We start from the raw sequence: 26,861 nt of genomic DNA, 5'->3' as shown, positions 1-26,861 counted from the left end.
GTGTGGACAAATTAGGTTTTGACCATTTTCCTTAAATGGCTACTATTTCTGATCTTGAGCTTTATTTTCAATGCCGTTTTCACCATGCCGTTTTAATTTAGGACTATTTTAAAAGAATTACAACATGTCTCCCAATTTTGAGAAATCTGCCTTTGAAAAAGTGTAATTTTTTTTTGGGGGGGGGGGGATCTCTCGGTGGTCAACTACACGTGTGTATTTATGCTGTGCGGGAATTCCTGCGTGCACACTTGGTAAAATAGCAAAACTAGCAAATGACATGTGATGGTGAATGGACCAATGAGAATTCAGCTCTCCATCATGAATATGTATGAGGTATATATCTGCTCACTTTTTTTTCTGCTTAGCATGATATTGGACTCTGTTAACCATTTACTATATTACCACAAGCTATTTACCCATAGTAAGCAAGATCCTTAACTTCTGGTAAGCAGAGCTGTGAAATTAGGTAAGAGCTTGTTCTTGTGTACTGTAACATTTCAGCATTGTTGCATGCAGGCAAAGTACCCTAATTTGTTGGTGGTGTTTAGTTTTCTTTTCGATAAAGGGTGCACTTCTACACAGTGCAAGACACTAGATTTGTGATACTTTATAAAATATGTTTGCATCTTAAGTTGACTAGTTTACGTTTAGAGCTTTATAGATTCAGTTAAAATATCAGTATGTGACATTTTGTTTGTATGTAAATATGTTTACTATGTGTTTGTTTGTTTTTAATTGTAAATTCGGAACAGACCAATTACAAACCGAAGTATCAGTTTTGATATTTGAGTCACTTATGTACACCTGTTGGGCATTAGAAGTTAAAGAGTAAGTACCAATCTGAAAAGTTTGGAAATAATTTCCCTAGGTTTGCAGCATTGCTGATGTTGCTAGCATCTGATTTTGGGCGTTATACCTGGCTACATGGCATATATAGGTTTATGGTTTCTGAGTAGCGCCCCTTGAACAAAGACATTGATAAAATGGGGAACCGCCAACATAGGGCTGGCTAGCTCAGTTGGTAGCGCGCCGGAACGGCAATCCGGAGGTTGTTGGTTCACCCCCCCGCCCCCTTCAGTCAATATCTTTGTTCAACTTTAATAAAAAATTGAAATAATTTGTTTAAAGAATTTTTGAGCATACTTCAAAGCCACATTAATATAATGTATTTGAAGTGAAGCGCTTTTAGAACAAGCAGTCAGTGATAAAGTTTTATTAAATGGGGGTTAGGTAGTCGGAAGTTGAAGTAACAGTAGTTTAATGTCCACCCTTTTGCCCTCTAGGAATTCTGTAAAAGAAATGTTGTTCCTCCCCCCACCACCTTTTTGTATTGGCAACGTCAGGGAAAGTTTTGGGGGTGTTATCCCCCCCCCCCCTCCATGGACACGTTTTTACACTACCCGTACTACACAAAATGGTACTGATACCTATTTCTTATAACGTGGTTACATGGTTTGCGTGTTTAACCAAATGTTGTAACCTTTTATATATTCAAGTGCTTTTTGTGAGTGACACACACTTGGTAACGTAAAGCATTTCTCGAAATTCACTCCATCAATGCAGTAAATAATGGAGGCACCTTTAAATAAATGAAAAGTCACTTCAAAGGTCGGGAATTTGTCAGCAAACCGTGTCCGATCTGATGAAATTGAAACTAGTAGTCAACACACACTCGGTTTGCAGAGTGTCCACTTCCAGCGAAACACGTATTTTAGCTAGAAATCATGCTCAACAATGTTTGCTCTTCAATTAATAACCAAAGGCCCTACGGTTATTTTTTTTTAACCGAAATTGGATGATTTCTCCTTTTGCTTCTATTTCCTGTTGTAGATTATGAGGTGGTGGTGTGTTGAAATGGCCAGAATAAGTTGCCATCCAGCTTCAGTTACAGCATTAACATGTATGCTGTCCTACTTCGTGGATAAAAGCAAATACAATGTCGTAACTGGACATTTTTTATACCATATCTACCAGCCTGAGCAATGGTTCACATTCAAAACATTATGATTGGTGCTTTGCTGTAATTTGACACAAACAAATGCAAAATCTGTAGCAATATTTTCCTTTTTTGTATTTAATGTCTGAGCTCATGTTGATGTTGAGGCTGCTGTTGTCTTGTGAAGTGAATATTTCATAAATATTACGTTATTTTTTAAGTTTCGTTTTGATCATAGTCGATCATATTTCTGGTGTTTCTTATATCGATTGGATGTTGATTGATATTGTGTTTAATACTTGTGTTTTTACATTGACTGGTTCACTCTCCCTCCGTGTATATAAACTGGTTGGTTACCAGTGTAAACAGACTTGTATATAACTTGTATTTAATGTTTCATATATACGAAGGCAAGTAGCCGTTGAAGTTTGTTAATAAAAAGAACGTTTTACATTTAAAAGTGCAGTATAGTGTTGTCGTTTTTGCATGGTTTGGGAATCGGAATTGGGTTGTGTTCGTAGTAGGCCTAGTTGATACCTGTTGATAAAGAAATACGTGCTTTAGATTTGATTAAAAAACCGAAACCTTTATCGAGGCATACTGCCCAATCTCGCCTGAAAAAAACTGTCTTCCTATAGCCTACTAACGATTATGAAGGAACATGTCTTGGAACCAAAATTAAAGCTCGCCTGCACATATTTCCAACACGCAAAGATTAAAATACCCCGAACACATTTGTCATAGTTAATTTTCTGCATCACAAAACGTAATGATCATCAATTTCCATCTTTCTTTCAAGGAAACTTGCTAATGGATCCGCATGATTCATAACATCCATTGGCCATCGGTTGCCATTGAACCGAATAAAATTCGCCTATGAATTCATCGACATATTTCCTGTTAGGTTAATATTTTTCCCCATGGTCACTTTTCCCTGCTTTCAAAATGACTTCAAATTGGTAGGTTGTTCAAAGTCACTTGAAACTCTTCAAAGCGATATGAGATAAAAGCATTCATTCAGGAAAGAAAATTAGCTAGTGCGTTTGTGGACTCGCCTATCATAGGTTGCAGACCAGTAAATCGGTCCCCGAAATTGCCTACCCCGGCCAAATCACGATTTGCATTCCGTCAAAATCTTCAGTATTTGAGCATGCTGTGGGCCATGAACTTGAGGGTTTGTAAAAAAAATATGGGTGGAAGCCGTGCACAGGACTGTTAACTTGTAGTTCCGTTCAATTTGGATGAAATTGGGGCCCTTAGAGCAATCTCTATTTTGCAATGGAGTGTAGGCATCGTTTTTCAAAATGCGATGGGCTTCAGGACTATTTTCAGGGGGGATCATCTTCGGATGGAAATTTCTCCTAAAATGAGTCATCAGTTGATCCCCAAAAATTGAAAAGAAAATGAAAGATGATGAAATAAGCTTTAATCTGATGTGTGTCTCGAACACCTTGGAGAGTTGTGAGTATTTTTCCCGAATTTCTGAAGTGGGAGCATTTACCATTGGGTTCTATGGAAGTTATTTACTGGTCTGCAACCATCAATTTCTCGGCGAATTACGGTTAGTGCGCATGCGCAAGTAGCACGTGGTACGCGTTAGCTGGACTTCGACCCGCGCTTTTTATCAATGTGCGATCATCCATGAGTCAACCACTACTTGGCACGAATGCCACCCGGATCTGGGCTGTTGATTGCATGTTTTGCTTGTTTGCACCCGCTTACGTTGCCTTGTATCGTGTGTAACGCGACTACACGTCTTTTATTAAACCAAAGAATGGTTTAATCACAAGCAAAAATGAACCGATCACGTTAATTGAGTTCAGTTGTTGACGTGCCACGGGAGCAGAGAAGTCACCGTGCGTCGATCAGTCATCCGCCGGGAGCTCACGGTAGAAACATCCCCGCGCTGTCCGCTCAGCTCAAGCAGAGATGTTCGGTGCGTGTGTCGTGTTGTTGTCTGTTGCTTTGATGGGGGTTTTGGGAGAGCACAGTCAACCGTTCTTTGATCCCGATTGTTTCAGCAGTGACTGCTCGTGGTCGTGGGATGTGAGTAAATTTACAGATTTTCGATTGAACCATATTTACAAATTGATAGATTAGATGAGATAAATGGATAGATAAGAAGTTTATTATCCCTTGAGCTTTGAGGAACAATTACATTGGACATCAATAAAACCATTAATGTAAAAGTAAGAATATTTAAAAGCAAACCTACAAACAATCACTCTAAAAGATATAGTCCTTTATTATAAGGAACAAAGTGGCTGTCGTTACGGCAGCCATAATGTGATTTTCATCTGCTATCATTACGGCCTTGCAAAACATTGGGAATGTATACATTGCCATACCAACCAGTGTCGGGTAGCTCGATTGGTTAAATGCTTGAGTACTATGCCCAAGGCCCTGAAATCAAATCCCTGTTGTGCAAAACCTGGTTTTTTGGGGGTTTTTTTAGTGTCATTTATTATGTTTTTAATCCAGTGGCAGATGAAGGATGATGCAGAGGGGCGCCATGCCCCCCTGGCTGTGTCCGAAATGTTCTCAAATAAGACCACTTTCAACAGCCTCCCCTCCCCCCCCCCCCCCCCCCCCCCGATTCAAATTGTTTATTTTATTGAAGTAGAATATTTTTTCTTCATCGTGGAGGATTTTTTTAAGGCAGTGTATATTTTGCCGGAGACGGCAAACCTTTAGTAAACGTTAGTTTGCCGGATATGCACTGAACATGCGCAGTTACTGTTTTTTTGTACTTAAACATTTTCCGGTGACAAGTTTTAGTCTGGCTCCATGCCAAAATTATCGTTGTTACCTCGTATTCACAAGATGGGATTCAGACCATTTTATAATTTCGGACTTTATTTCCCTTTTAAAAAAATCCTCCAGAGCCACAAATCTGAAGAAAAAAAATGTAATACTCTGCAAAAAAAGGTTTGAGACATGTTAAAATAATAAAAGAAGAATATTCTTATTTATTTGGGGATGAGAAAAAAAACTTTAAAATGTGGTGCGGTCGGAATCGAACGCGAGTCATCCCGCTTACTAGAGCCTTTGCTTAACCATTACACCAAACGTGCTACACAACTTTTAGTGGGAATTTAATACATCTTATAATGCAGCCCTATCTTAAAGAATACAGCGCCCTCTGTTGATATGGATTACCGCCGGCAAACCTTTAGTAAACGTTAGTTTGCCGTCATTACCTCCGGCAAAATATCCACTATCTTTTTTTAAAGGGAAATAAAGCCATAGAACCATTCGGTTGATAGTCTGGTTCCAAGAGACAAAGATCCTGACGTTGCCATTAGGTCAGGGAACTAGATGGTTGACTGCCATAACAGTAGCCACAGCCTATAAGAAAATATCTCAGTTGAAAAAATAAAATAAACTGAGAAATATTGTTTTCAAACTTATTGCAGGTTTGTACACATTTTAAATTTCATTTTTATTTACTGTATTTAGTCATTTTTCATGTTGGGGGCTTCCTCTCCATGCACGTAGGGCGTGTTGCAACCCCCCCCCCCCCCCCCCCCATTTTCCCAGGCCAACAAAAGTGCGCCTCTCGCGGTTGTAAATGTGCCCCCTCGAGATGAAAACAAAACTGCCCCTCAAACGCACACGTGAAAGCAAATGATAGCACTTCAAATAAAATGTTCTCCTATCTTGTAATGGAAAACTGCCCCCCAAAAACACAAGTAACCCCTCTTGCAGTTTAACAACATTGTGCACCTTCTCGAGATGGAAAACTACCCCTCGAAAGCACAAATACCCCTCTCGCAATAATAAAATGGTGCCCCTCTCGAGATGGAAAATTGGCTATCAAAAGCAGCAGTGCCCCTCTCATGATAACACAAATGGTCTCATCTCTGCATAACTAGTCAAATTCATGGGCGGGCCCTGAGAGTTGACTGTCTGGGGGGGGGGGAGGGGAGGGTGTGCGGAAGGCCCAAGGGTGGATCTGGGGGGGGGCAATGGGGCCATGCCTCCCCCCCCCAAAAAAAAAAAATAAAAAGAACCCAAATTGTTTTGTTTTTCAAGTGACATCACAAAAAAGGCAGCTACTACTACACCACATCTTTTCCATCTTTTCCTAAAAAAAAAAATGGTTAAAGTGGTCAGAAATTGCCCCAGATTACACCACAGAGCATCTAGAATCCATTTTAAAAGTGGATAATTTGCATTCTCTTATAGGAACGGGATCTTAAACTCCACAATCACCCAGATACCTGGCAACAAAGTTCAGTGGTCTAGTAGTTTCAAGTTTGAGGAGTTCGTTGGTTTGAATTTCATTTGTGTTTACTGTTAGCTTGTGAATTTTGTTCTTCACATAAGCCCTACATGCTCGCAGAAAGCACCAAGTAAATAGTGCTTATAATATCTGAAAAGGTTGGTGTAGGTAGTAGTGAAGTATTAAGGGGCATGTCTCTCATTGGTACTCTCAATACTCTGTATGAGAGTCCCAAAAAATGAAAACATGCAACACAAGAAAATAGAATGGAACATGAAACAACCAGTCCAACACCCCTAGTATACTGCATCAATCAACTGTGTCAAAAGAAACATCTGGTATGGGTCTCTATTCCTACACATAATCTTCACAGACCACTGAAGGGTGATTCTTTTTTAACCAGTATTTGGGCATGTCTTAGGCTTCAAATTGATATCACTTGGCTTCACTCTCAGGTGCAAAATGTTGAAGAACATAATGTCTCCTTTAAAAATTGAATTAAGACTTCAAACTTGGCTGGTGAAATACTGAGGATGTTGTCTTTGCCTTGTGAAGGTTTTGGAGAATTTTATTAACTAAAGAGTGACTAAAGTTGGCCTGAATTTGTTTGCATGTTTTTCTGCACATTGGGGGGGGGGGGGGGGGGGGGGGGGGGGGGTGGGGGGGGGATGTTGCTGTGCCCCTCCCTGAAAGCATTGCACAGCTTGCATCATGTATTGTCCAATGGTGTCCAAAATTGACTGTCGGATGGTAGCCAGCTAACTAGTCCCTCCGTTTTTTTTATTTCATTATGACCGACTGGGAAAACAAATCTGGTCTGTCTTCCAGAGCAGAGAGAGTCTGCTCCCCCCTCTCAAATTTCAATCCAAAGCCCTCCCCCCGAACTCCAAACACACAAAAATGTTTGCTGTAAACGAAAATTAAATCACAAATGTCAATTAACAAATGAAACGGTTTCCAGCGAGGCATTATTATTCCCGTGCCTGGAACGAAGTGGTAGATATGTCTCTACTTCCTTGTGCCACACCTCACTGAACGACACATTTCCAGCTAGTTCCAGTCATCCCAACTTGACCTTGCTTTTGAAGAGGTCGTTGCCAGATACAACAGAAAGCGGCTCTCATTGTTGGTCTAAAGGTTGATTTCAGATCAGACTGAAATGTTTTTATGGTTTAATACTATTTTTGTTTATTTTAATTGAGACCTGTAAGTAATGCTTGAACAAAACGTTTGTGGAGTCATTAATGTACACATTCCTGCAGAGATTGCCATCGAGTGCTGTGATTGTTTACCAGTGGTGGATCCTGTGGTTAAGTTGCAGAGGGGCGCGCTCCACCCCCCCCCCCCCCCCCCCCCCCCCCACCGACTGAAATGTTTCTCAAATAAGACCATTTGTCACTAGGGAATTTCCGTTGGCCTTTTACATTCAACAAGTTAATGAAAACGTTACAAATTACAAATAAATATTACACATAAAAACACAATACTTTTTACTAACTATAAATTACCATGAAAGGAAGTCCACATTATGTCTTACTTTTACGGAGAAAATGTTTAAAAAACACTGTTTGCTTACATTTTTGCTTTGTTTTTTGTATTGCCCGTATTTCAGAGAATAAAGCTTTCCAATTATCAGTTCCCACACATTGAGAGCTGGCACGTTTAAAGCAACACTTAAAGAAATGTTTAACTTGAATCAAGTTTAGCTCTCCAACAGCTTAATTTTCAAGGATCAAAGTTTTTTTCCCCAAAATTTCTTCATAATGCGGTTGTAACACAAGACTGCAAATTGTCATGCTATTGTGTGCACTGATTTTTAATTATTTTTGTAGTAAATGGCGGAAGGGTTTTTGAAACCCGAAATGGTGCATTTCAGACGATTGAACTCCAAATACATGCGCTGACTCTTTTGGTTATATAAAGAAACAAATATTCATTGTGAGAGCAGATGAAGCAACGCAACAAACCCTTTGCAACAAAATAGTCATATTTCTTTTACAAATTCGTTCAAAGTAATGAAATGACTGAAGAATGTATATATTACAGAATTTTGATGTTTCCGTGTTATTTTTAATCGCTTACTACCCCGTCGACTGCTTTACATTTCCCTTGAAGTCAAGAGTGCGATATCTCAGGTGTGACACTCTTACATTTTTGGTTATTGCTCACATTTTTCCCTGGTTTTTCCCCTTTCGCAAACTCCATTCACGATACATTATAAAGAGGCACGTAGTACGGTACATAACAATGAATTGCTTTAACAGGATTTGGCTTTTGTTACTTAAATGAAAGAGGTGGAGTGCCAAGCAGTGTGTGGCACTGTATAAATTCAGTACATGTAGTTCGCAGTTACACCTGAAGGACATGTATTGTCCTACATAATGCTAAAGTTCTCTTGCCTAGAATGCAAACAATAGGCCTCGGCGCTCTAAAGCCATTAGGGAATTTGTGAGGGGTTTTCCCTGCTTCTCATAGTAAGAACAGTCCTGACCACAGGCAGTTCGTTACACATTGGTCAGTGTTCGTTCATTTTGTTGACCCCTGGTTTATCTAGTAATATTGTTTGTTTTCAGCTTTGCAAAATCGTGACAAGTAGTTAATTGTGTTCTTGAGGCATTCACAAGTTGACAAAATTTGACTGTAATTGTCCAGTCCCCCCCCCCCTTCAGTTTATGGAATGCTGCCTATGATATGTGTGCAGATTTGGAGGTTAATTATATGCAAAATATAAATAATCTTTCTGGTCTTCGGTTACCTGTTAAAAAATGTCAGCCGATTCATCAGTCAACAGCTTAGGGCTCAGTTCTGAACGAAACGATGTCACAATTTCTAAAGTCGACTCTGATTGGCTGGCCCAGGGTCATAAAAAATGTGCATGATAGGATATATCAGACATTGTTGCGTAGCTTTCGGGCTCCGTTGAACAATCGATAATGCACAGACCATGCGCCCCGTGCCCCCCCCCCCCCCACCCAAAAAAAATTTAAAATAAAAAAAAAATTAAAAAAGAGGAGTAGCAATCTGCTTTGAATATTTGGACTTGCTTTTCTTATGTTTACAAACAGACACTTGAAAAGTTTCAGAATTTGTAGAAAAAATATTGTTTTTTTTTATATATTTGTATAATTGAACTTCTCCATTTGGACCAATTGTAAAACAGACTTGTGTGAGAAACAGAAGAAATGGGCCGATGTATCAACGTTCTAAATGGGTATTTATCAGTGTTCATTGAACTTTAATCAGTTGAAAATCAAACACTTATGAAGACAAACGTGCATTTTAAAGCCATGCAATATGTTATAGAGAGAAAAATACAACAGTGTGGTCAACCATCCTAAATCCTGCAAAATCCTCCGAAACCTGATGGAAATTGAAGGATCAGAGAATTATTGTGGACCTGAAATAGTTTCTTACTTCAGTCATTCTAAAGAATATTCAAAATAATTTCACTTCCAGTTGCTCAAGTTCTAGTGTTGTGCCCGCACGTTCACTGAAGGGCTACATACGTTTACTAGACAATTTGCTATGTTTTTTATAGGTTTTTTTATGCGGCTGATTTTCTGTTATATGCAGGAATTTCCCCCATAAAAAGACTGTATTATAGGCCTATGTATTGAAAAGCGTGTCGAGGGCACTCCTGTATCCTATTGTATTGACGTTGCCGAATTCTTTTGGATTTGTGAAGGGGGACTTTCCAAAGTGTCTTTTTCCAGGGTTGGTATTGAATAGACTGGAACACAAATAATTCTGTTTCGCTTATGAGAACGCCTTAAATTCAAATACACTTTTGTGCAATTGTTGCAAAATTGAAATTTAGTAGGCCTGTCACAGTCTTTTTTGTAAATACATTTTCTACATTTGAAGAAGTTGGATTGTTTTCCCAGAAAAGTAAATTCACCTAACGTGCCTCTTTTTTTTTAATGGCTTCATGACCTTTGTCCTTTGTAGTTTGTGAGTCAGAAAGGCATGGTACAAATTCATTCAATTGATCATTTGAGGTAACAGTACAGATGTATTCAGTTTGTAACCACTGTTGTATTTGTATGTATTTCAATAAGCCTTTCATAAACGTTAGGCCTACTGTGAATTCTGCCATAGAATGTTTGGCCTTCACATGTTTGTACTTCATGGTTGCATAAAGGGTACACTTTCACATTGCAGAAAAGGAGATCTGTATTATAATGTTCTTGGAGCTCTGTGGGTTCTTCAAAGTGTATAATTTTTTCCAGAATGAAAACAAAAATGGCATTCAAAGCCTGAAAGAAAGTTGAACCTAAATTGATATTCCCCATCAATTACTCATTAGAATTAATTTATCTATGACTAATCTAAAATCATTCATAAGATGGAATTTTTGTGTCGGGGTGATATAAATCAACTTAGGTTTTGCCCTTGACCGACGTTTAAACACTGTATACTCAATGTTTAAACGTCGGTGAAGGGCAAAACCTAAGTTGATTTATATCACCCCGATACAAAATTCCATCTTATCAATAGTTAATGCGGTACCCGCTGCTATGTACATTTGATTCGAACCAGCCAACCGATCCCGTTAGCTCGGTGGTCGAGTGGTAAAGACGTCTGCACTAGAAAGCAGGAGGTCGTGGGTTCGAGTCCCACCCGAGTGATTTTTTTCCAACTTCCACTCGGGAGGTAACACACTGAGTATACAGTGTTTAAACGTCGGTGAAGGGCAAAACCTAAGTTGATTTAATCTAAAATCATGTGTTTTGGTCAAAAACATTGATATTCCATTCATTATGGGGGCAGTAATTTAACCAAATCACAGCATTAAACCTGATCCCAAATTCACCGATGATTTACCCCTCTCAACCTTTTGCTATTTGTTTTGTTCCAGCTGTTGTATTTATTTGCTGGGTTAGCTTTGTCAATTGCATTGCGTGTATAAGCCTGCCACTTACTGACTAACAGAATGCCCGTACAGCAGCTGACAACAAAGCCAGTTCAGAGAATTTAACACTCATTGATCCATAAACGATGAAAGTTAATGGGCCATTAAACTTACCGCTAGGCTTCAGGAAAAAACACTTGTGACCATCTTTCAGGGAATTGAAATCTCCCGTCCAGCCTCTAACTACGGAAAGTGTTCTGTAAGCTATGTTGAAGCCTGTTCTTGGGAAAAAATTAATTGGAAATTTGTTAGCAGCTTTTAGATGGCACGACATGGTTTGGTGAATGCAGCACGATCTAAACATAGCCAGATTATGTACAGTGTAGAATATAAAGTTGTCCGTATACACAGAGATATAAAATCAAGCTTGCGTGAAACAATTTCATTTTAATGACCAAAAATGTAATTTCTGTGCATTAGGGTGGAGAGAAAAATGAGGGTAGGCAATATTGTTTGCATTTGCTTATCAAGTCAGGGTTGAATCATTGTAAAATCATTACTTCTCTAGATACAAAATTGTTATTGGAATATTTTATGCCTGATTTACATACACCATAAAAAACACATATTCGGAATTTGCTCCATTTTTGGATGTGATTACAAGATTCTTTTTACACAGTAACGGGGATAGGTTAATTATTTTTTCCAATAAATTGTCACCAGCACTTGGATTTCCTTTACTAATCTTAGTCTTAAAAATGCAATGATAAACAAAATACTGCACAGCTTTTTAAAATTGAGTAATTATTCAGTATAAGGCCAACAAAACAAAACAGTTCTGCTTCCAGTTTCCCTATACCTACCCTGTTCTGACAGCCCCTTACCTAATTTTTTTATTTGAAAAATGAAGAAAAAAACACTCAAAACCATCAATTTATACCTTTTACTCTCGATTACACGCAGACGCCTCCGTATGATCGTACATAAAAAAATTTGCAAAAAAAAAAATTCCCTTCCTACCTACCCTCTTATCGAATGCCATGTAATCGGAAGCAGAAGTATTTTTTTTGTTGGTCTTATGAAGCTCATGAGTCGACAATACTTATTTTCAATCTGGTCCCACTGTGTGTACTCGCCAGGCAGTTTTCAGAGTGTAGCCATCACTCACGAGCACGTGTCGGCCATATTGAATTGAAAGTGAGGTAAAATCTTAATTTTTTGAACTTGCGAAGACAAATAAAAGCAAGTTAATCACTATTAATTCGATTTATATCACCCTGACACAAAAATTCCATCTTATAATAGTTTATGCGGTACCCGCTGCTATGTACATCAGATTCGAACCAGCCAACCGATCCCGTTAGCTTGGTGGTCGAGTGGTAAGACATCTGCACTAGAAAGCAGCAGGTCCAGGGTTTGAGTCCCACCCGAGTGATTTTTTCCAACTTTCACTCGAGAGGTAACACACTGAGTATACAGTGTTTGAACGTCAGTGAAGGGCAAAACCTATAATTTGATTTATATCACCTTGTTGCAAAAATTCCATCTTATAAAAGTTAATTACTAATTAATTCCTGTCTGCTTCAATGAATAATTTAAAATTTGTAATCAAACATTCCCTAATATTTAAAGCCAGATTAAAAAAAAACCCGACAGTAAAATAAGGCTGCATTATGCCTACCTACATAGTCTGGCGCCATCCCATTCAACAGTTAACAATTGATGAATGCATTCAGGAAACAAGACAAAAATTGCCAACTCGTCCAAAAGCAAAAGGCCCATTATATTGGTAGCAGTTACGTAGGCCTTTAGCTCACTATGCCTCACTGGCTCTGGCACGGCTTAGTTAATAACTGGCTACAGAAGCAATTTTTAATTCTGTTCATTGAATTTTATTTACACATGCGCGATTTTGTTGCGTGATAAAGTCTCACATATTAATATACATGCACAAATCAATGAGCGTTGACATTTACGCGCCAATGTTGTGCGACTTATCGTGCTAATTTCAAAATTCACACAAGCTTGTAAACTGTTGAATGGTCTGGTTCCAGACTATTTATACCAATCCAAGAATGGTCTGGTTCCAGACTATTTATACCTTCCAAGAATGGTCTGGTTCCAGACTATTTATACCCTCTAAGCCTCAATTTCCCGTTTTTTTAATGTGGCTTAAAATGGTAGCGAATAAATAATCACAATTTTTAAAATTATTCATCAGAGCAGACTGGAATGATTTTGTATACTTCATATACTTTCGTTTCTATTTGCAAGTTCCAAAAACGAAGATTTTACTTCACCATGTACATGGAAGTAGCTGTATTGACATAGATCTTGAAAAGAGGAAAGACTATCGCTCAAATTAGTATTTAGTTTTGGTTTTGATATTTGATGACATTGGAGTGTTTGATCCGTAACCCGATTGTGAAGGATGCCTTAGTTTCAGTGTGGAAGGTTACGTTACAATTTCAGGAAAAACAAGTATATATTGGCCTACAAATTATTGGTGTTTCACGAAGTGACAACAAGTTGGAAAATCGATAATATTTCGATGATGAGTTTTGCTGGCCATTTTATTGCATTTGACAAAAAGAACAATTTGACCATAATATTGTTAGCAATGTTGTTTACTTACTTTTGTAATTTTTACTTTTCGTAAACAAACATTTGACAAAAAGCCTGTGTTTTTTGTTTTCACGGAGTGACATAAACTCTATTCACCTCGTTAGCAGGGCCAGAGGGATTATGTATTTCTCTACTTGCGTTAGATTGGAGCAGACTCGCGCCCGCGTAGGCCTACAATGTTGATAAAGAATACACGCACGTGCGCTGCACGCGTAAATGTAACAATTTCTCACAACGTTTCATGTTTTCCCAAAGTGACAAAGAGGTACAAAGTAATGGGAAAAATAATAGAGGCCTCTGCGTTCTGCTGATTTCAAGAAGTATAAAATATCTATATTAATGAATTACTGTTTAATTCAGGAAGATTTTAACAAACCACTTTGAATTAGCAAAGAACAAACTAGTCGAACATGTGTTTTGAATGAAGGATTAACTCCAAATGCGATTATCTCGGGATGACCTTTTTGCAGGATATTGAGTTTTGTGTCAATTTGTGAAAACACTGTGAAATATTTTGGCCATAAGGTAACTGAAAGCTAAAGTCATATAGCTGTTGACTGGAAGTTATTATTATGTTTCTTTGTGAAATAGTTTGTTTTGTTTTGATTTGTTACTTTTTAGACTCCAACCCCTGGCCACCAGTTTTGTGAAAGAATCATCTACAACAACTCGTTGATCAGTAAGTTTCTCGTCCAATGATGTTGTTTTCTGTCTTTGTCTGATTATGCTCACTCATTTCTGGTGATGAAAACAAGCATTCCATTGAAACCTACACCACACCTGTAGCATGCAAACCTAAAAGTGACGTTTACTTGTTGGAGGAAAACCTCAACTAGTTACCTTTGAAAGAAAAAAAAGCTTGGAAGCTAACAGCAAAACCTATTTATACATGTAGTCGCCTTGCTGGGATTCGAACCTTGGTCACAGAGTTGGAAGGGGAGGGGAGAACCACTGCATTTAATGCACTACCTCGCACAATCTTTAAATTAAAACCACATAACAGTCACTGAACTTTCTTTTTTTGCTAGGCCAGCCTACAGCCTTTGCGCTAAACTGACTGGCTCAGTTATACTCACTGACACTTGTGATCTGGGCAGTGCTGTCCTATAGGACTACCCCGTAACGGATAGGAGTTAACTAAATCCCACCCATTGTGTAGTCTAGATACATGCACGAACAGACTCCCAGTGAATAGTCATTCTGAATCAATTGAAGAGAATTTTGTCTACTTGGGAACAAGCTTTAGTACGCTTGCCTTATTTTGTTTCAATTTGTTTGGTTATTTTTGCAGATGTTTGTCCAAACCCATTCGACCCCCCTGCTGATCAGAACGAGAGGCCTGCAAAAGCCCAAGAGGTGGTGGTTACGGACTTCAACAAATTATTCAGGTCGTCAGAGGATCCAGGGAAATTTGAGCAGTACACTTGTTTGAACATCACATACAAGATCCTTAAAAATGGTAAACAAGTTAGATTTTAGCACTCATTACATTTCTGCTGTCTGACAGAATGAGCTCACTTGTTTCAAGGTTGCACCCAGGCCTGTAAAAGTATTGTGTCTTTCTTTTATCTATAGCTGCAGACAAAGTTAAGGGGCTACAGCTCTCCGTTCTAGGGACAGATCAGCCAGATCAGAACCGAAACTACTGCCTCAACCTGAACTTCACCGATCAAGGTTTGGACTTCTATGCCGTAGAAGACGTAAGGGAAATGACATTTCAGACAAAATTTAAAATGAAAGGTGTTATTGATTTTACATTGGTAATCATGACAATGTGTAGGGCCACTGACTTGCCTCTTTAGATGAAAATCGGACGTTGAGAAATGTGATCGATGGAACTCACGTTTTGAAAACGACTTTGGTGGCTGTATTGAAAAATGTGATACTTAATGGACAAAGGCGACTCAAAACATTGGAGATTAAATAATTTCCTGAGCCTTTGTAAATGCTCAATTTTGTTTATTTAACCTCCGTTACATAATTTACAGACTTCTTTGTCCCTTTCAGTTGATGTTAACCACACAACAAACAATTAAAGGGCGACAGTTTTTCTCATGGAAAAAGCTTTTCTCATAGAAATAAATGAACTGTTGGTTGAAATGGAATTGATAATTTTCCGAAATATGAAATAAACATCGAGCATGAAAGTTTGTTTCCTGTCCCATTATTATATCAATTAAATAAAGGATACCTTTTTGAGACTTTGGTTACAGAGCTCATATCAGAAGCTTGCGACACCATCACGGTGTCTTTATCAACTGGTGTTGTTGAGGCCCTCACGTGACCCATCACGTGACCAAGCTTGGTCACATGACAGGAATATGAACAGAGATGGAGGGTATGATCTGGCCCATGTGTACGACTGCCTCCTGTCGTGTGACCAAGCTTGGTCACGTGACAGGTCACGTGTGGGCCTCAACAACACCAGTTGACAAAGACACCGTGATGGTGTCACAAGCTCCTGATACGAGCTCTGTTATCAAAGTCTCAAAAAGGTATCTTTTACTTAATAAAATAAACAGTTTTGAAACATAAAAACAATGTGTTTTCTTATATCTTGGCTGCAGCGTGTGTTCTCCATGGAGTGTTTTTGCGGCTTAAAGCCTGGCAGTCAGTACCTGTACACTGTTCGCACATTGCCAGTGGACCCTAACCCTGTGGATGAAGACGATACTAAAGTTCAGGACTATCATAGACCGCCAAGTACGTGACACAAGCAAGCTAGGGCAGACCCTAAACATAATTTTTTCGGGGGCCCAAAAATATTTTGGTCCCCCAACAATTGTGGGTCCAAAAAATTACGGCATGGGGTTCGGGGCCCGCTCAAGGACCCCCAAAAAAAATTTGTGGAGATGATCTATGGTGCGATCTGAGGCAATATCTGACCTCTTTAACATTTTTTGAGGAAAAGATGGAGGTGTTCCTAGTTTGTTTTGGGGGCCATATATCGTCACCGTTTTCACTAAGAGCCACATAATAATTACATGTAAAAAAATACCATTTTTTCGATTTTGATTTGTTTCACTATTTTGCCTTAAAACATTGTACTGAACCATTTGGACATGTTTCTGTAAGCAAACCATCATTAATTTCCAAATTACATTAATAATGCAAGGAGCAGAAATCTTGATAATTGCATTTTGCGTTTTTCACGAAGAAACACATACATTTTGGCCTCTTTGAATGCGTACAAAACCTATTGCACGGAAAGGCGTAAAAAATAGGTCAACTGAGATTTTCGTTTTCACGAAGAGCCACATATCTTTGTTACATTTTCAGCTGCACGCGCGTACTCACGCGCGGCTATGGAAAAGCACGTCGAACAGAAAAGGGTCGAAATGTAGAAAACTTAAAATTTTCGTTTGCACGAAGAGCCACATATCTTTACTAATTAAATTTCATTGATTAACTACTGTATTTATTATAATATATGAGAAACTTCTTTTGCGATTATCTCGAAAACGCTTTTTCTTCAAAAGCAACATATGGCTTTTCGTGAAAACAGTGACAATATGGCCCTCGTAGGGAATCCTAAATTCCGTTAACAAAAACTAAATTATTCGAAAATTGAAAGCTATAGTGTGAAAGTCAAAATGTCTCATTTGAGGACTTTCAAATTTCTTTGTCAAAGGAGAAAATTGGGGAATAATCATACTGTTTTTATTTCCTTTTACAGATTGCGATGATCCAAGCAAAACTGACGATGTCCGATGTCAGAGAAGTATAGAAGGTGGGCATTTACTTGAATTTTATACTGAAGTGTTTCTTAATTGACCAAAGTATTTCCCAAATAGAAAGAGAGCATTTAATATTGACACTGTACTGAATCAGTGATTAAACCCATTTCAGGTTTTATTTTTATTTATTTATTTTTTAAAGTTTTATTTTTTTGAGCTAAAATAACATGTGGCCGTTATTTAGATAACTGATACTGTTAATTGTATTATAATGAAAAGCACTAACAACACTCTTATTTTTTGCTTCGGTTTAGTTTAACCTGCATTTCAATTTGACACATACATGGTTAATTTGTGATAACTGATTAAATTATTGATTGCATGGTACGTTTGATTTTGGTACATGCAGGTTTTTGGTACATTGGGGTGGGGGGGAGGGGTCAACCCCCCTCCCCATTATTAGCTTTTTTCAGCAAAATGGTTGTTATGTAGGTAGCGTTTGCGGAACAGTTTTGAAAATGGAAAAGCAAGGCACATTGCAAATTTGAGAGGGGGTATATACCTGGACCTTATTTGTCGAAAGGGAACACCCTTTCTATGTTTTTCTTTTCAGTGAATGTTACACCCTGGCCTGCCCCATTTCCCCCCCCCCCCCCCCCGGTTTTGCGCCCCCCCCCCTCCCCGTTTTGCCCCCCTCCCCCTCCCCGTTTTGGCCCCTATACCATGGGGACTGCAGTGATTATGTAGGCATTTCCAATTTCTAATCGAAAGTGATCATTCTATACCCTGTTAAGAGAAACTATTTTTAAGTTTTACCCAGATGCTAGAGAACACTAGCAAGAGTTGGAGGGGGCATTACTCCCCTTTGAAAAATGGTTTTTTTTTGTTAAAAATCTGTGTAGTTAAATAAAACACTTGACCAACCTAGCTAAGCAACACAAATAATTCTGCCATTATTTGCATGATTGCATTGTTTATTTCTTGTTTCTAACATGTGCATGGAACTTTTTTTTCTATTTGCATGATTTGCCTGCCATACTACTAACCCACTCACAGCTCGGTGGTCTCCGGATTGTTTTGGTGCGGATCAACTGATCACTAGCGGTGAATATGACAATCTGGAGGTCAAATTTGACGTGGCTCCAATGAACTATAACTTCGACTATTACAGGATATTCATCTACGAATACGTGCCAAATTCTCCCACCCTGATTGGTGGGCCCTCAAAACTCTGGACTGAGGTTGACAGGGTGGGTACTATTAGCTGTTACTATACCTCATACATATTCATGATCGAGAGCCGAACGTTCACTGGTCAGTTCACCATCACGTGCCAGATGTTATTCTTGCTGTTTACCAAACGCGTGCGCGAGGATTCACGCACATTGTCAATACGCATGCGTAGTAGACTGTCGCATGGGTTACCCGTGCGACAGTCTACTACGCCTGCGCTTTACAGAGCAATCAAGGAACTGTCGCACGGGTGCAGTACGCACGCGCGAACATCGCCCAGGAGAGATGCATGATTGCATGGTTCACGTAAATGTTAATTTCCAGAGCTCAATGATGCCGTACTGGAGAAAATTTATAGACCGTGTAAAGATGTCTCTTGTACAAAAGAAAGTTGTACACATTGCAAACATTTGTATTTACAACTGTAGTAACTGTATTATGTTGCAAACGAACCGAACTAGTAATTGAAGTTGAATTTTTTGGTGAGCTGTACAAGTTTCCCCGAATTTTGTTTTAGGTGCATAATAATAAAACAAAATTCGGCAACTGAATATGAATGAGGTATAGTAAAACAAATATAACATGGTTTATTTCGGGTGGACAGTCGATATTAGCTCCCCTCGGTATTGGAAGTTGACAAACTAGTTCCCTCGGCTTCGCCTCGGGAACTAGTTTGTCAACTTCCAATACCTCGGGGAGCGAATATCGACTGTCCACCCTCAAACCATGTTATATTTGTATACTGTTTGTATACTGGATGTCATTTCTTAAAGTATTTATGGAATATGCCTCCCTGCTTTCATTGACTTCCCCACCCCAAATCCACCCCCCAAAAAGTTAATCCAGCCTGGAATTCCCCTCTACGATTTATCATGTCTGTACAGTCACAGAAAGTAAAAAAAATCAGTCCCTTCCCCTGCCATAAGCCCCAACAGTCATCCTACAAGCACTGTGACTATAGTCAATTCATTTGCAACAGACTAAAACAGGCAAGTAATGGGCAGACCTGGTTTATCGATCACCGACAATCAAAGCAATATAAGCTGTATTAAGTTACATCAACAGTCGAAGCCAGTCAGTCCTGTTTATATGGTGGCTTTTGGAGCTCCTAACTGTTGAAAATAGTCACTTGATTGATTTTGACTGAAACGACAGCTTGCACAGAACGTGTGTTTGCATATGGAAAAACAGGCAAATTTCAAGTGGGATTATTTACAAAATTAAAATGATTCAAGGTTGGATATAAAGTGAGCTAATGGATGTATTCCTTATGATCTGGTTTTATAGGATGATGCTGCTGACGGGATGTGTTCACAGGACATTGTTTCAATGTTAGTGCACAAGTTTAACATCTCCGCTTTGGTGAAGAGCCCAGATACTGAGTACATTGCTAAGGTAAGCATTAGATCTTCAACCCACCCCAGAAGTTGTTATTAATTTTTTGGCTCCGGGCGCCAACAAGAGAAGTATTTGTGTACAGGATGAAAAATGACTACTTTTACATAATTGGCATTTTCTCAGCAACCTTAAGTGCCATTTTCATGATTGTTTTCAGTATTTGAAAGAAAAATCTCTCAGCTTTTAATAATCTGATAACCAAAAGATAAAAACCCACCCATCCCCTTTTTTTTTTGAAGGCAAATGTTTTAGGGTTGCATATTTGCAGTTTGGTAGCCAGCTGGGTGTTAGTGTGGGTCGGTTCTTTTCTATCTGAATAGTTCATTTGATAGTTGTTAAGATTAAAAATGGATGGTTGAAATTGGACTTGTGTTGAATTTGAGGTGTTTCGTTCAAGCACTAGCAATGCCGAGGATATATTTTTTCCTAACTTGAAGCTTTACTGACAATCTTTTTCGTCTTCAGGTTCAGCCCAGACCATCCGAAAATCAGTGCCTGGATGCAGAAGGGGCAACAACATCCTGCACAACTACAAACAGTCTGCCATTCAGTCTCATAGGTGAAATACTTCGCTGATCATACAGATATATCCTAAAAGAAAATGTATGAGCAAGTTTGAACAAGAACATTGTCAAATGGACTTCAACCATGGATCCTCTGCGCGCTTCAACTGACTTTCTCCAATGGTTGTGACCAGCCTACTTTTTTTTCACATCATTAGCCGCATGTTTTGCAGCGCACCGCATATATCCAGGATAACGAAGCTTCAATATGCAAATCAGTTGGTGCTGAACGAACACCAAGTTGTGAAAGAATATGGTCCTTGATAGAACTTGGCCTACAATTTTTACAACTTGCGTGCAGAAACACAATTTTTTCAAACTTAAGTGTTCTTCTTTTTAAAGTTATAGCCTTGTATAGTTTTATCAGTTTTTCTTTGAATTTTTATCAAATTTTTCAATTTGATTCTTTTGATTTTTTCAAGGGGGGGGGGGTGGGGAGTTGCCTGTCTATTAACAATTTTTACTATTTTTTTGTTTGTTCAATGTTTGTTTAGACACATGAAGTGGCAATTGTTGCTGTTAGATTACATAAATGAATAAATTAGGGAATAAGATAAAATAAAACAAATGTTTACATTGATTCCCTTATCCAGCTGATCCATGTAAGAGGAATCTGTGCGGGGAAGCGGGCCAGTGTCGATCGCAGGAGGCAAGCTACAGTTGTGAATGCGATCAGGGGTACATGGAATGGAGCCAAACATGTGTTGGTAAGTGGCTAGGCATATAGATATTGTTAGAAATTGGTGTCGGACATTGTCCAGTCTCTTCAACAAATTCATTAACAAATGTTATTACTATATTTCAAGCAATACAATAGTTATTGGCTTTTGCCTGACGCATCAAACAAACAAATAATTTTACGCTGCCAGTGGGATGTATCATGTTTTGGATATAATATTCTTCATTTTTTACCATGATTTTTAAGTCTTCAAAATTAATAATTCGCTGTCAATTCCCCCCCTCCCCCCCCCCCCCCCCCCCCCAGTGGACCCCTGCATGGTTCTGGCTGAGAATGGACAGGATTGGTTGCCCCGATGTGAAAATGGAGAGTGCCAGTACGATCACATGTCTATCCAGATAGACTATTACTGTAATTGCAACGAGGGTTTCGATTATCTGAAAACGCCGAAGACATGTGTGGGTAAGTGGTGTTATGTTGCCATTGTCATTCCAACATTTTTTTCAAATCGGTTTAGCCTGGTACCAAGTGTCTGACTTAAGAAACAGCAATGAAAAATAGGATCAATCATTATAAAGAAGTATGGGTTTTTTCCACTTTCAGGTTGAAATTTAATCATGGTGGTTTTTTTTTTAAAGAGTTACCGACTACTGTTGCATTGTATTGCAGTTTTATTGTAGTTTGCGAACATTCTTGAGAAACAGACCCAATTGTTCGCATAAATACAGGATAAGGTGTCATCAGGGTTATGGGAAAATTGTCCAGATACATGTTCCAAACAATTATAAAGTTGAACAAAGCAAATGAATGGAGTTGAACCTGCAACCAGTCAATTGGGCAGACTTTAAGGAGACTTTAAACGTTATATATTCTCCTGGTAGCATGCTCTGCGGAATATCTTTATTGGCCTGCTGAGCAAGGGTAATAATATCAGCCGATACATATGCTGTATAATTATGAATAAGGGAACAAAATGTGTGCTTGGCAAGTTTGAAACACTCTCGGCGAGGGTAATTATCAGCATCCACACTCCAACTGGTCTTAAACAGAGTGTTTAATACCGGCCAAGCACATATTTGTTCCCTTTCATTAATAACTTTTTGGTAAAAAAAATCAGAACAATTCGGTCCAAAAGTCAAACCAATGCAAAAATTATAAATTTCTAACGATTTTGTTCAAAAATTCACTTCATATTTTTTTGAAACACCCCTCTTGCTATATAATGTTGTATCCATGTCGTAAACACCTCCTTAGATGGAGATTGGCATGTGCAAGTGGCGCAGAACACAGCTGTGCCAGTGAAGTGTGAATTTAGGACTATGAAGTACTGACACACTGGTGTATTTGTAGACATTGTGCATGTCTACATGAGCATTGTAAACATTCAACCAAAAAAAACGGTAGCTAAAAGGCACCGGATTTCCGTAGGAGTCCAAAATTTATTTGACACTGGAAAAGGGTTTAAGGCCAGCCAGCCGGTCTTTATCAACTGTTAAAACTGGCCATGTGACTGGCTCTCGACCAATAGGAATGGGTAAACTGTCTTAAGTATTTATGAATTATGAATATACATTATTGTTCCACAGCTAATCCATGCACTGATAGCGAGGAGACAGGATTGACGGTCTGCGGGGCCCATGGACAATGTGAGAAGAATCTGACCGATGACCAAGTCAGCCATAAATGCATCTGCGATGAAGGCTACACATTTGAAGATGGAGAATGCCAAGGTATATTACTGCTTCAAATTTCATCTTTTGTTCCTCAAGGTGCTACATCATTATTTCCTGCTCATTGGGCAATAAAACATTCCAAATACCATCTCAGCTCCCTGGGGAGTATACAGCTCGATGCTGCCATTTTGGCGTAAAGCAGCTACTTGAAAATCAATCACAATAACCATCTCTGCCCTCACAGCTAGGTACCCATTTACTCCTGGGTGGGGAGAAGCAACGAGTGCCTTGCCTAAGGGCACACGCACCATAACCCCAGGCTGGACTTGAACCCACAACCTGCAGAATTACCCGCAGACCACGAATTCAGTGCTCCAGACCACAAAGTCATGGCACGCCATGGGATTGACACGGGGTTGATGCAGGGTTGGAAACATGCAGCGTTTCACACTACTCCCAAAACTGTGCGAAAATATATTTGCAGTGACTTATGGCACAAAGTTATTTTATGTTTCGTGTTGGCGTCAAGTTGTCTCCACTTACCGCATACAAATATACGCTGTATCACAGACTCCCACCTCATGGTTTCATAAAGTAGCACACAAACTAATATCCCAGAACCAGACTTTTAAACGCATTTCCCAATTCTTGGTTTCATCAACGGCTTCTGGCGATTTCTTAAGCCCTTGATGGAACTCTGGCTAAGTTTATGTCCTGCTTTAAATTCGATATATTTCATTGTAATCAGAAACAGTTTAATATGTTGCTGAGATAAAACCAAAGTTTCACTTCTTGTTAAACGTCGTGCAGCAGCTGTCTATTGGGTACCATGCAGAATATTTAAATTTTTTGGATCTTCATAATACACTTGTGTTTTAGTGTGTTCATTCTTCCATTTTCTAAGTTATTAGATGGTGTTCAAATATCAGTGACTCAAATTGACTCGAGTATAAATTTGACTCGACTCAACTCGACTCGACCACACATTGTGACTCGACTCGACCACACACTGTGACTTGACTCAACCAGACCACACACTGTGACTCGGCTAGTACCACACACTGTGACTCGACTCTACTTGACTCGATTTCTTGACCTAATGACTCAACTCGACTTGACTCCCTTCCTTAAAATGACTCGACTTGACTCAAGTCACAAAATTTAGTGACTCGTTACTTACACTGCTAATTTAAAACCATCCTTTGATTCATTTTTGACAGAGGGAATGTCGGTTGGCATTATCATCGGCATAGGGATAGCCAGCTGTGTGGTAGGACTGCTCCTATTTGTCTTGGCCTTCTGTTTGTATCGCCATCATAGAAACCAACCCGGTGACCCACGCGAGTTCAGACCACCAGGTCCAGGTATGGAGATGTAGTTAACCATTAACATAACTCTCCGATCGATTGAAGTCCGAAGTTGCACTAGGTCTGATTCCCATCTCCTGAATACAAAGTTGCAATGATGATGTAAGCGTGGCACCAGACAGCAAGCCGCGATTATAATATAATATATGCATGTATGCAGGGTGTTAAATGAATATTCAATCTGCATGACCTCGCGCTGTGATACTGGCATGCCACTCTCACAAGAAATACAACGCGTCTGACTGGGGGAAAGTGGTGGGTTACCTTGCATATGAGGCCATAGTGATATTTATTTGAAAACTGCATGCCTTTTAAATTTATAATGTTTTAATGACTCTTGTCCCCGCAAAATTGTCGTATTTGTTATTCTTTGTTGATTTTCAAATCTCTCTGTAAAGAGATCAGAATTTATGTGACTGATTGATGGATTTTTCCCTGTAGGTCTATATTTCCTGTCCAGAAAATCATATTTGCATGCATGTCACAATTAAAATATCAGTTTTAAAAGTAATATAAACAATTGATAGGCGCATAAGTATAATTACATAATAACTGTTACTCATTTAGTTAATTATTTTTGAAAAAAAATTGTAAATATTGCCAATGTTTCTTTAAGAAACAGTACCTTCTGCACAAAATACTGAATTTTTTGTTTGATTATTTTATCTGCTTCCAGGACCAAGGGGGCAGCCGGATCAATATCGTTACCGACGCGTCCTGCCAATTTACTCCGAGGACCACCCGCACCATAAGGAAGTCATTCACTGCTTCTGCCGATTCCTGAAGGAGCACTGCAAGTGTGACGTAAGGTTGATGGATTGGCAGAAGTCCGTGAGTCCTACCGTCGGGATGTGGCTGGCTGCCGAGATCGACAAAGCTGACATAGTCCTCTTGATCTGCTCAAAGGGGACCGGGAAAAAATTCAAGGACAAGGCCCGACAGAAGATGACCCCAAGCTCGGATGGAGTCTATGGCGATGTCTTCATCCAGGCGCTGACACTACTTGATGCGTACTGCAGCACCGATGATGCCTGCGAGAAGTTTCTGGTTTGCTTCTTTGACTACTCCAGTGAGGAGGACATTCCGATGTCCTTCAAGCGTTTTGGCAAGTACCACCTGATGAAGTGCATGGATTCCCTCTTTCTGAGGATCCACGACAAAGTTAAGGATAGTCCAAGTTCCAGCCGGCGCGTCAAGGATCTAGAGGAGGCAAGCTATGCGGATCTAGACATGGGGAAGCCACTACACGACGCCATCGAGAACATGAAGGAACAGATCAAGAGGGAACCCAAGTGGTACAAGAAGTATAACAAGGGCAACGGAACCACCAGAGAGACTTCCTTGGAGTACAACAACACCAGCCTATCCCAGCAACCCCTGCTGAATTCTTTGTCGCCTCAGATCTCCACCGACTCGGCTTATGACAGCACTGCCGCGGCTCAAATCTCCGACGACTTCTTCAGGGACACTGCCTCTAGCGGATGCAGCAGCACCGGATCCGATTATGAGATTTCGCTGAGGAAGTTCCAGTCTGTCCCGGTAAGTGACGTTGCCGTGGTGATGCCGCCTCACCATGACAAAGATGTAGACGACCCGGCGACCCGCTTCTTCAGCGACGACATACACCTGACCATGAATCCAGGGCCTGGAGATCCTTTCCAATCCAGCGACTTTTATTCAGATGTTCAGGTGGGTGATGATGTCACCACCAGGCAGGCTAGGGCCCAGTCATCATGTGTGTAAAACTGTATCCCACTCACCCTTTGGCCAAGCTTAATATACACTTATTTCTAGTGTATAATTCTAATATTTTACCCAGACAAATCTATATTCAGAAGTGATATAATGAATATTTTTCTTTAGAAAGCTTGTCAGTATATATATTTTGTACTTCTATATACATGGAATAAAGTTGGTAAATCAAATTTTGTATATTTGGGAAAATGTATTAAGATTTTTAAATGTATACAGAACAGTAGTGATAATAATTATACAGAATAGTTATACAGAAAAGTATTGATTTGTATATTTCAGAAACAATTTAAAATGTGACTATTTCAAGTGGCTGAAATATATTTTCTTACAGGTTTTAATATAAAAAAAAGAGCAGCCACAGTAAAAGTTTAATTGAGTCCTGTTTATACGATGTAGGCTAGCTACAATGGAAAAGTGTTACATATTTTTGTCAAAAAAGCTACTTGTTGTTGTGTATAGCTGTTTTTATTACACCTCACCCACAGATTCTGTGTCTTGATTGGCCGACAGCGAGTCACATGGTACTTTCTATTTTTGCTATCTTTCAGGCACGGCCAAAAGTACTATACCCGTAGCAACCAAAGTACTATACCATTAGCAACCAAAGTACTATACCATTAGCAACCAAAGTACTATATCCATGGCGCGGTATTTGTGTGCAAATGCGTGCTGGTGTGCGCGTTTAGTGTTTTGGTAGTGCGTATTGTTCCCAAGATAGCGCGCCACAGACCTAGGTTCAAACATTTTCGTGAAGGGGTGGTTTGGAAGAGAGAAATACATATTTCTCCAATTTGGTATTGAAATTGAAGTTTATTTTAACTGTGTTCAGATTTAAATAATTTAAAATATTAAAACCAAGCCGAATCTGTGGGTGAAGT

General features: G+C 39.3%; 1 protein-coding gene across 1 annotated transcript; it reads left to right on the top strand.

Moving 5' to 3' along the window:
- The first annotated feature begins 3,581 nt into the window (after nucleotides 1-3,581).
- On the top strand, nucleotides 3,582-26,527 carry LOC119732143. The gene is made up of 14 exons (XM_038205543.1): nucleotides 3,582-3,982; nucleotides 14,260-14,317; nucleotides 14,930-15,097; nucleotides 15,214-15,338; nucleotides 16,206-16,341; nucleotides 17,315-17,368; nucleotides 18,372-18,565; nucleotides 19,836-19,943; nucleotides 20,412-20,505; nucleotides 21,103-21,216; nucleotides 21,495-21,650; nucleotides 22,775-22,918; nucleotides 24,082-24,225; nucleotides 24,905-26,527. Exons 1-14 carry the CDS (start codon nucleotides 3,866-3,868, stop codon nucleotides 25,969-25,971), a joined length of 2,679 nt encoding a protein of 892 aa, XP_038061471.1. The 5' UTR covers nucleotides 3,582-3,865; the 3' UTR covers nucleotides 25,972-26,527.
- Nucleotides 26,528-26,861: the final 334 nt, after the last annotated feature.

The sequence above is a fragment of the Patiria miniata genome, unplaced genomic scaffold, assembly GCF_015706575.1.
Source record: "Patiria miniata isolate m_02_andy unplaced genomic scaffold, ASM1570657v1 HiC_scaffold_24, whole genome shotgun sequence".
Taxonomy (NCBI): Eukaryota; Metazoa; Echinodermata; class Asteroidea; order Valvatida; family Asterinidae; genus Patiria; species Patiria miniata.
The sequence above is the reverse complement of the archived record's forward strand: the minus strand, read 5'-3'. Positions and strand labels throughout refer to the sequence as shown.

What these genes read in the sequence shown, in the direction of transcription:
- LOC119732143 (XM_038205543.1), top strand. Translation starts at nt 3,866, where the DNA reads ATGTTCGGTGCGTGTGTCGTGTTGTTGTCTGTTGCTTTGATGGGGGTT. An exon ending in ACTGCTCGTGGTCGTGGGAT is followed by an intron (nt 3,983 to 14,259) that starts GTGAGTAAATTT and finishes GTTACTTTTTAG; the next exon opens with ACTCCAACCCCTGGCCACCA. An exon ending in TGAAGATGGAGAATGCCAAG is followed by an intron (nt 22,919 to 24,081) that starts GTATATTACTGC and finishes CATTTTTGACAG; the next exon opens with AGGGAATGTCGGTTGGCATT.